General features: G+C 39.1%; 1 protein-coding gene across 1 annotated transcript; it reads left to right on the top strand.

Annotated features, from left to right (window-relative positions):
• The first annotated feature begins 948 nt into the window (after positions 1-948).
• Positions 949-11,169, top strand: sim1a (SIM bHLH transcription factor 1a). The gene is made up of 12 exons (XM_061290165.1): positions 949-1,055; positions 1,187-1,509; positions 3,820-3,899; positions 4,511-4,615; positions 4,683-4,791; positions 5,096-5,181; positions 5,258-5,457; positions 5,655-5,761; positions 5,929-6,076; positions 7,786-7,951; positions 8,247-8,571; positions 8,681-11,169. The coding sequence occupies exons 2-12, from the start codon at positions 1,335-1,337 to the stop codon at positions 9,373-9,375; spliced, it is 2,196 nt and encodes a 731-aa protein (XP_061146149.1). The 5' UTR covers positions 949-1,055; positions 1,187-1,334; the 3' UTR covers positions 9,376-11,169.

The following is an 11,169-nucleotide window of genomic DNA, read 5'->3' as shown; positions in this document are numbered from 1 at the left end:
ATTTTATGCTCTTTTCCAGTTCATGTTGTAATTACTAGTAAATATGAACTTGAAGTGAAGGTTAACGCAGCGTCAAACACGTCGTGATCTTCAAGCATCCTTGATGATTTGCTCACTGCAGGCTGAATCCTATTAGTGCTGTCAAACACACGCACACGCGCGCGCACGGACGCACGCACACATGAATGCAAAAAGATTCACGTACTCTATCATTGTCAACATGTCACGTGACACGGAAAGTGACTAGTTTTCCATCCAACGGAGCCTTATATGAATCAGCAAATAAAAAATGAAAAAGTTCTAGCGAAAGTATTTGTCCTGGTCTATTTCCACTGCTCCTAAAATAGCTATCCCATTTGAAAAAATAATAATCTAACAGCAATAATTGATGTATAGTTGTATGTTGTATTGATTGTAATGAGTGTATTTCTACACTTAATAACTAATTCGAACATCTTAAACTGCATACATTTAAATTTAAATGCGTGTGCTCGCACATAATTTATACAACGTCGAACTTTGTGTTTTTATATGTTTGGCTAATTCAATTTTTTGACACATTCTCTCTCCTTGACATGTTTTGTCTTTAGTTGACAGGAAGAAAAGAAAAAGCGGCTTTTCTTCACCATTTCTACAATTCAGAATACATGCGTCATGTGTGCCTGCAAAATAAAAGGCGGCTTTTAAAATATTGTCGAATACCACATTAGTTCTTTTTCCCTTCCATAATGTTTATGCCCAACTATTCTAAACGCGTTCTGAGCATGCATGGACAGAGCCGCGTTAGATATCAGGTATTAAGGCCAGAGAGCTCTCGTTTGATAGCCAATCGTCGTTCATCCTGCAGCACGTCACTACAACGCGTCGCTAATGACAACTCGCCCTATGCGCACCGTTGTCCAATAGGAGCTGAGCTCTATAGAATCTTTGTGCGCGTCTACTTTGCTCCATTAATTCACTTGGGATGCGGACCGGCCGATGCTCAGAATTTTGGACATTTTGACCACTTTCAACAACGAACTCTGTTCAGCCAGAATTTAGACGTGCCTGCCGAGGTAAGAAACAAAGCTAGAGAATGACTTTAATTCGAATGCATTGTAAATAATATCTTGTGTTTGTCAGAGGGTGTACTGCAAATTTGTTTTGGATCCCACATAATGAAAACACTTTTTTATACCCGCTGCAGAATCTCAAAAGATCCCTTGGAGATGTGATGAATTCCTCTCTGCTGCTGCTGCTGCGGACTTGAGGCCGGATCTTCTCTCACGTCCGTGGGCGACGCTGCTGTAAGGGAATGCGGCGAGACTTTTCTATGTAAAATAAAAAACAGCACTATGAAGGAGAAATCGAAAAATGCTGCCCGGACTCGACGGGAAAAGGAGAACAGTGAATTTTATGAATTGGCCAAACTGTTGCCGCTCCCCTCGGCCATCACATCCCAGCTGGATAAAGCCTCCATCATCCGCTTGACGACAAGCTACCTCAAAATGAGGATAGTTTTTCCTGAAGGTGAGGCTCATGAATTACATCCAAGTCAATCTGTTTGACAAGTATAATGAAGCGATATCCCTCAATGAACACAACATAGCAAATTCAGTGTAAACTGGTTGCCTTAATTATAATATGGTTACAGTATAAGTGTAATTTATTGCTACCAGTTTGGATTATTGTATTTTTCCAAAATGCATGTGTCTGATGCCTTGTTAATAATTTGTTGTAGGGAGACAAATAATTACAAGTTGTGTGTGTAAAAAATGTAAATACATTTTTTTTAATTAAGTTCCCTGGTCGTCGAGGGGTAAGCGGATTGCTGTCCAATTAATGGTACAGTGCAACGAATAGATAGAAAAGTGATAACGCACTAAAATAATAATTAAATAAAAAATATTTCATGCAATATAGGTCATCTCTTAAACTATTGAGTGGCTTGGTCGGGAAACGGGGGATACTTTGGCCTGGTTGGCCGAGATTTGAATCCATAACTATATTAAAAACCACAATGCCTACGCAATCTTTTTTTTCAGTTAAATTTGAACTAAATAGAATTCATGAATTCCTTTGACCCCGAGTCATTTAATAGCCTCGGTGATGTGGTTTCCCGGAGTCCCTGATGAGGATCCATGCTGCACGCGTGACTGCTGCAGTGCCTCGCTTATTAGTAGCTTGGTCATGTCTGATCCTTCAACATATGGGACTCCTCTTGGAGCCGCACACGAGGTTCATTGTCACCATTTAGTTTAGTGTAAGGTGCACGTACAAAGAACCTGCATGGACGGGAAGCATTAAAAGCATGCAGAAAACGACAATCAAGCAACATGTAAAACCATTCTTCTTTTCTTTTTGGTTAAATTACAACTTAAATCACTATGTTCATGTGGAATTTTCTCTGGAGGAAACAATCCTTTTGTAACATTGGATTTACTTAATTTGGACATCAGTTGTAGATGAATAAAATTTGTTAAACTAACATATCATTTGAATACTTGATCGGTGCAACAGCTACGTTGATATGGTGTGCGTAAGTGTACGACACGCGACGTTTTTTTTATTTTTATTTGGAACAACTAAATTTAAAAACTCAAATGCAACTAAATACATGCTTATAGCCCCACAGAAAAACATCTGATCAGTGATCAACCCAGTGCCCACTTACACCTTATAAGGTTATAATTATAGAAAATAAAAAAGATCCACACCTAATCCAAGTTGGGCAAGTACTACATAATATTGATTGGATGTATGTTTTGATCATACCAAAATAATACAATTTCTTCAAGTGAACCGAAGTACTCTTTTATATTGATTGCATAGTGTGCATTTTTCAATTTCCCCCCCAAAATAAAATTTCTTCAATTGAACCGCTCATTGCGTAACATGAGGCTCATCACAGAGTGGAAAAACATGCTTTTACAGTCTGCCGCTTTGTGAATAAACTACGTGACGAAAATAACAATGCGCACGGTTGTTTTTTTTTGGCGTTTTTATTTTAATCTTGTTTCCACTTGGAGTATAATGAAATGTCTCCGTTTTTATTTATTTATGGAGTTGATTCAAACAAATCCAATTGAGTAATTCGGTTGTTCCTGGAGAATAAACTATTTATTAGGGGAGAAAATGAAGAAACCAAAAGTCCTGTAATAACCTAATTTTTTTGCCTTCCAACAAACTTCTAACAAGGCGGTGGTCGATTTAGCATTCATTATTTTGTTCCTGATGAAATATTTAATCCAATTCAAGTGTTTATGCGGTCAGCCTTTCTTCTATGCAATTGTGTTTCGAGTCCAAACAGAGAAGTCCATTTTATGGAGCGCAGTGTTCCCCACATGCTGCCTGTTTATTCTGCTGCACATTTGCATTTCAATTCCAAGTCTGCTGCGCGGAGTAGTGTTTGTTTTGTCCCGCACTGGGTATTGGGCCTCATGCAGCTTAACTCAAAGTTTTTTTTTCCCCTTCTTGAATAGTTTATGCTAATAGATTTACAAGACAAAAATGGGTTCTAGCTGAATGTTAAAAGATGGTTTATTGAATGTGCTAATATTAATCAGATGAAATCTTGAGGCTATGCGGTCATTTTTTGGCTGTATGGTTACTTTACAGCCAACATTGCAGTACACCATAAAGGGATTTATTCCCTTCCCTCATTTCCATCTGTTCGACAACATTGTATGCCATACATATTGTTGCTTAATTACTTTGCTGTCCCCTATATGTTGCTTATTATTATTATTGTTTTTATTTACACATTTTGTTAGCTCGTGAACACCCTTTTTTTTATTTATTGTGTTTTTTATTTATAAATATGTGTGATTTTTCTACCAGGCCTTGGTGAGTCATGGGGCCATGTGAGCCGGAGCTCTCTAGATGGGGTCAGCCAGGAATTGGGTTCACACCTTCTACAGGTCATTATTATTATTATTATTATTATTATTATTATTATTATTATTATTATTATTATTATTATTATTATTATTATTATTATTATTATTATTATTATTCAAGGAGTAGGTGATGTCTTATTTGATGCAATTTACCACCCATTGCTCTCCTTAAAGTGCTTGAAGACATTAATGAGCTGAACGCATTCATGGTCATGCACACTCCACAATCTGTCTTTGAGCCTTCACACGGCACTCATCATCTCTCACATTAGCAATAATACAAAGGAGCAGGCTTCCCAGAGGCAAAGCCATATACAGTATATAGCAGTTTGAAACATGAACATGTGGTACGCAATTTTATGAATACTTTATGAAGTATATTTCTAATGTGAGAACACACAGTACATACAAATATTCAACATTTTTGTACCCTAGGTAAGACAGATGACTGGAGTCTTTATCTGGGCCAGAATATACTTTTATCTCAATTTTGAGAAATGAATTGTACATTTGAATCCATGCTGCAAATCAAAACAATGTTGTTATAGCTTCAAAAAGATACTGATACAATTGCTAGCCATATCTTTGGCTAGTTGTGATTTTTATGGTGACATCTCTGTTGTTTATTTCAGACATTGGATGGCTTTATTTTTGTGGTTGCTCCAGATGGGAAAATAATGTACATATCGGAAACAGCCTCGGTCCATTTGGGTCTGTCTCAGGTTGGTTTAACAAAGGTAATGTTAACTCCTTTGCTATGTCGCACGTGAGGTGTCACAGTCCTGACATGGTTGTGCATTTCAGGTAGAGTTGACAGGAAACAGCATCTTTGAATACATTCATCCTGCAGACCATGATGAAATGACAGCAGTCCTCACAGCACACCAGCCTTACCATTCACACTTTGTCCAAGGTGAACAATGAGCCTCAAGTCTGTACATGATATGAACTCGTAATGTCATTAAATTGTGAATACTACCAAGAGAACCATTCATGACAGTGTGGATTTTTTTTTATACATGTATTATTTTTTTGCTCTTTTAATATGGTGCACCATTGTTCGGTGGATTTAAATTTATCAAAGAGGAAATTTTGCATCTATCCATGACAGGTGCTCTTATTCATATTTATTCAAATTAGCCCAGCATTACCCCTCATCATTAATGTTATTTCTGTGTGTGATGCTGAGTATACTTATTCTTTTTCCCTCCTTGCAGAATATGAGATGGAGCGCTCATTCTTTCTGAGAATGAAATGTGTCCTTGCTAAAAGGAATGCTGGGCTCACATGTGGCGGCTACAAGGTAATATCAAAATTTTATGTGGTGACCTCATCATTTTCTTATTGCATCATTGAACGGAGATCCACTCGTTACCCAGGTGATTCACTGCAGTGGCTACTTGAAAATCCGCCAGTACAGCTTGGACATGTCCCCATTTGACGGCTGCTATCAGAACGTTGGGCTGGTGGCAGTCGGTCACTCGTTACCACCCAGTGCGGTCACGGAGATCAAACTGCATAGCAACATGTTCATGTTTAGAGCCAGTCTGGACATGAAGCTCATCTTCCTCGACTCGCGGTATGTTCGTTTATTTATTTACATGTTTGCACCACTGATTCACCGTGAAATGGATGTCTGTGTGTCATTTCCGCATTTTTTGTCCTCAATACTATGTAAGTGGATTTGTTTCCAACCCAGCACTTTAGATGGCGTGTCAACATGAGAACACTTAATGACAGCTGGGTGTGCATGTGTGTGGGTGTGTTATTGTGTAGCGTTGCAGAGCTTACAGGCTATGAGCCACAAGATCTAATAGAGAAGACCCTCTATCATCATGTCCACAGCTGTGACTCCTTCCATCTGCGCTGTGCACATCATTTGCGTGAGTAGTTGAACATGCAACACACGCACAATATTATCTTAATTTAAACATAAGAGGCAGCCAAAATAATTGTTCTATGAATGACTTGGTAGCCATTTTAGTTATTTATAATGTCATTTATTAGCTATTGTCAGCCCCCTGAACCCCCACACACACTTTTTTTGTAGTTCTTGTGAAAGGGCAAGTCACCACTCGGTACTATCGTTTCTTGGCCAAACATGGTGGCTGGGTGTGGGTTCAGAGTTACGCAACCATCGTACACAACAGTCGCTCCTCCAGACCGCACTGCATCGTCAGCGTCAACTACGTCCTCACGTAAGTTACCCCTTTTTGCCAGAGTGAATATTGTAGCCCATTTCCCCCAACATTAAAATAATTTCCAAAGATATTATAGAAAATCAAATAAATGGCTTAACTGGGACTTAATTGGGGTTGCACATTCAGTATTATTGATGGGGGCTGTAACACCCTCTAGCTCCGTGTATCCAAATCCTTGAGAATCACCATGCCTTGGTGAACTCTGGGCATGTTTGCAAACTTCTCATGCTAACCACTCCACAAACATGGTGGACCACCGCCACTATCTGCAAAGTGTGTAAAGAGCAGGGTATAGTGTGTGCGTTTGTGTGTGCACGCGCGTGTTTGCATGTGTGTGTCTGTTTCAACTTTACTTGAAACAGTCAAAAATATAAGCGCTGTTAGACTGGGATAAAAATACACATTACATGCTTGTCACCTCTTTCTGTCTCTGCGACTTTGAACTGCGCTCATCTGAGGATCATTTATGTTGTGTATTACCTTTATGTAACTCACGAATATATATATATAGTATGTTGTTTTATTTTCAAGAGCAAAATCATGACATTTATTTGACCTCCTGAATTCAGAAATCCGTAAAAGTGTTGTGTTTATTGTCTTTTAATTGAGGCTTTATCCTTATTATTTAATAACTTTATGGTTCTTTTAGGACATGTGACTAAATGTTTGAAATAAAACACAAATCAGAGATTTTGCACAAGACACAGATTTATAAAATAATCTTTGGCAGGTAAGGGGTGGTCTTTTGTTAGGAATGTTATCAAGGGGCAAATGTGTTCGTCCAGTAGCCTTTGTGTACATTCAAGCCAGGTAAGAAGTGATAAGGGCGGTTCACCTGAACGTGAACTCTCACTGTGTGTTCAAGGTCTCATGACCTTATCGTCTGTATACCTGTCAATGAATGTAGCGCTCTAGTCCGGACATTTGATCAGTGAAAGCTTTTAACCATGAAGGCTGATATTTACTGCCATTGCCAGTGCTTTGATAAATGGTGCAAATCATGGACATCCTTGTGGTTCTTCTTTATAAAGGAAGATTTTTGATGTGATCCCTGTAGTATTCACTACACAGATAAAATCCCGAGTGGTGAATTAGTCCGGCAAAATTGTTAAAGCACTTTGACAAATTCTAAGCCAAAAAATAAATGAAGGGTGTCCAATCCTATGAATTACATCTATCTGGATGTACCACATTCTTTATTACTATCAGGTTTGTGTGAGAGCAATGGTATTTGTCTCAAATAAATCCCTGCCAAGATTTTCTGTTGTTTCAGCCTGATTTTCCATGGCAACATTCATAAAGCTCTTCCGAGAGAAATCGATTCCTTCTTCACAGTACCAAGACGTCCACACTCTGATTTAGCAAGACATAGCCTTTAATCTCCTAATGTATTTGATTGGTCTGCTTTCCCTCTGTGTCGTGTTTGTTAAAGGCCTAGCTTCAATCCGTCCGGTAAAAAAAAAAAAGCTTCACAACAGCCGTTCCAGCTCTCTCAGTACATCCCAACACTTCCAAGTATTAATGCTGTCACGCAGATACGCAACACTCAGTGTGTGCCATACTCATGAACTTTTTCTGGAAGAAAAGAGAATAACTATACTGTATGTGTTTTTAGATGGGACAGGCCTTTAAGTAATTATGAACTATAATATTGTATGTTTATGAAATGCAACTATGTACACTACTTGTGTTTCTTGTGTATTTAGGGAGACAGAGTATAAAGGGGTCCAGCTCTCTCTGGATCAGGTCATGTCCAAGGCCTCTTTCCCTTTTAGCAGCAATACAGTGAGCAGTCTTAGCGAGACAGGTAGAGCCAATAAGAGCAGGTTATCTCGCCCTAAAACCAAAGCAAGACTTTCCCCCTACAGTCAGGTGAGTATTTTATATTTTTTATCAAGTGTTTAAAATACTTAGAAAGTGTTTTTTAAAAAACCGAGATATGTTGACAGATGTTTACGTTTGGATGAATCACCATGTAGAAAAGCTTTTATGCATTATACCAATGAACAAAGTCGATGGTTCAGTAGTTTTAATTTGACTATGATAACCAGTGGTCTTGTTGGTTGCTTGAAATTCCTCTCAAAAAGTATTACCAAAATGTCGTCAGTTTTTTTTTTATTCTAACTATGTGACCATTATTGTTTTTGCTTGTTCTTTCTCAACCCAGTATCCAGGTTTTCAGACAGAGCGGTCAGATTCAGATCAGGACAGTCCCTGGAGGGGAAGCCCCCTTACTGACACAGCCTCCCCACAGATGCTAGAGACAAATGAAGGCATGGATACCTCCTGCGTGTACAAGCAGTTTGCTGATCCTGGTCCGCTGTGCTACAGTGTGTCTGAAGAGCAGCATCGTACTGGTGATGGTCACAAACAAGTCCATGTGCATGCTCAAAGTCAAAATTGTGAGAGGGGTCGATGTGAGGCAGGGCGATATTTCCTTGGAGCGCCTCCTGGCAGTATGCCACATATTGCAGCAGTCCACAGTTACAATGGTAAGACATTGTATTTTGTTCAGTGTACAGACATAAAAAAAGCATTCTTCAAGATTTGAGTCCAACAATGTCAGAAAACATTTGAATACATTTATTATGTGTTTCATAGGTCGGAATCATTGGGATGAGGACAGTCTGGTGAGCTCTTCAGATCGAAAATCCACCAGTGATTCAGGAGATCGCCAGCAAACTGACCAGTTCAGTGTGAGCCCACAGGAACCCAGAAAAATGGGATCACTAATACGAGCAACACAATATATGATTAAGGAGGAAGAAAATCGGCTTCAGCTCCGAAAGGTTCATCCAGACACTCCACTGGGCCATCTCAATGGACTGTTAAACACCGGCGGTCACCGCTGTACCTCAGAGTATACTCAAAAGCCAATACAGGCTGTGGTGTGTCGCGGTTTGAGTCATGTGATTAGCCCGGTGCACAGCCCCGCCCAATTGTCAAGGCTAAGTCCAGGGTCCGAAAGCATCACCAAGTCCAAAGACTACCTTCAGTCAGACCCGGGCACACGCTCTTTTCAATTACATTACCCATTTGGTCGACCAGGCCCATGTTCAGATTCTCCCACCCCAGCGCCAGCTCTGTATCCACCCCACTCCCACTTTCGGCCATACTTGGAAAAGCATACTCCTTATCCCCTGACAGGCTATGCTCTTGAACACCTCTATGACCAGGAGAGTCTCCGAGGCTACTGCACCTCTGCCAGCACGGACACGACCCCTCACCTCCGCATGCCGGCAGAACAGACACCCGGTCACAAAGGCACCTCTGTCATTATCACCAATGGCAGCTAACACTCATTTTACACATGCACTGGGATTAATGTCAATAAGCCCTTGTGACTGGCTAGTTAGCCCACATAAAACATCACTGTTTTAATTCTTGGTTCCCTATGCGTATCATGTTGAAGATTTTGTCCTAGTAGGCCACTTGTAACATTTGAGAGGTGTACATCTCTTACACTATGTTATTACCTAATTTTAGGATTTGCCTAATTATCACAATAATAATAAGAATAATCAATATGCCAACAATAAGATCTCATATCTGACTGTTCGACTGCACTTTTGAGGCCCTCCGCACACAGAGCGACACGACCGAATGCCAATAAACTCGAGCACACTGTGGGAGAATCGGAAAGTACTTTTAATGAAGGGCATAATCTTGAAAGTACTTTTAATGAATGGTAGAATGTTGGCTACTAGTTTTGTTATGAATTCAAATTTAAATTGCAGGTGAACAGTATTGCAATCTCTCTGCTTTAATGGCCAATTTAAAAAAAACAACGCTAAATTGATGATCTTGAAAAAAGACATTTCACGGTATGAAGTGTCAGCCAACAGGCTAATACCAAGATGTACCAATACAGTAAAACAGTAAATGTTGTGTGTAATTTTATTTATAATTCCATATGTATCTGTGGTTAAAAATTGAAGTGTGGCGAGTCACCTAAAATGTGCTAGTGCAGCCAATAGCCTCTCAGATATTCACAATATCCACTACAGCATCCAGGGCAATAGGATTCTTCCTTAATAATCGCACCGTGTTGATATAGTATGATATAGTCCCAGTTATGATGTGTTGCCTCAAAACATTTTTTCCTGGTAAGACCACCAGAGGTCACGGTTTTCCCATTACAAAGTGTCATTGGGATCATTTATAGTGTTTTGCGATTGTTTAATTCAGTTGTTTTTGGTCACATCGCTTAGTGTGCGGCGGCCCTAATAAACAGTCCTTCAAATACGCACCAGGACTGACTGCTAAACTTGCTTTCAATCTTTGCTTTGCAGTGTACTGGACTTGAGGATTTCATGAATTTTGTGGGGGAGTAACTGTGCAAACAGTGCCAAGAAGTAGTAGAAGCACTATTACTGACTTAACCATTACTACCATACGTACAGTATAACAATCTGAGAGTCATTCTCATAGTTTTAGTACATTTTAAGTCCAGGTAAAGTTCAAATAAGCATGTCATGTAAATTTGACACGCCAAAGTCAAGGGTTAAGAACCCTGGCAAAATTAGACGATTAAAGAAATTGCTAAATACATAAGATGAGGCTATAAAATATGGAACATGGTTATATTAGTGCAGTGAAATCATATTGCTGGCGTAAAGTGGAATCCTTGTACTACATCCAAATCACTTTTTACGTCATTGGTTATAATTTGTATAAATACTAATAATAGTATAGATTTGTGGGGGAAAAATATGAAACATAACAAATTGAGAAATTGGAGGTTTTAGCCCAATGCCAGCGGTTTGACCAGTTTAAATAACAAGAACTGCTTCACTGGGAAAGATGCCTGAAGCAACCAAACTGGTACTTTGTGACTTAGTTTATACCCAGATTTCTTTTTTTAGTAAACTTATTATGAGCAGAAAATATGTGCTGAGCCTCTCAAAGCTATTTATGTGGTCCTGTAAATAGACTCAATTGATAGGTTCAACATGTTTTTGCACGAGCAAAATGTAATCATCAAAATGTTTCTTAATTGACTGAAACACTGCTACAATCAACCCAAAATTTATTTGTGTGTACAACTGAGTGTGTTTCTTTAAAAAATAAAATAAGATTGCAGAGATTAA

The sequence above is a fragment of the Syngnathus typhle genome, linkage group LG10, assembly GCF_033458585.1.
Source record: "Syngnathus typhle isolate RoL2023-S1 ecotype Sweden linkage group LG10, RoL_Styp_1.0, whole genome shotgun sequence".
In the NCBI taxonomy this organism is placed as follows: domain Eukaryota; kingdom Metazoa; phylum Chordata; class Actinopteri; order Syngnathiformes; family Syngnathidae; genus Syngnathus; species Syngnathus typhle.
The sequence above is the reverse complement of the archived record's forward strand: the minus strand, read 5'-3'. Positions and strand labels throughout refer to the sequence as shown.

Bases quoted from the DNA above. Each gene is read 5' to 3' on its own strand.
- sim1a (XM_061290165.1), top strand. From the start codon at position 1,335: ATGAAGGAGAAATCGAAAAATGCTGCCCGGACTCGACGGGAAAAGGAG. The intron at 1,510-3,819 runs GTGAGGCTCATG...TTTTTCTACCAG, and splicing joins GAGGATAGTTTTTCCTGAAG to GCCTTGGTGAGTCATGGGGC. The intron at 4,616-4,682 runs GTAATGTTAACT...TGTGCATTTCAG, and splicing joins CTCAGGTTGGTTTAACAAAG to GTAGAGTTGACAGGAAACAG.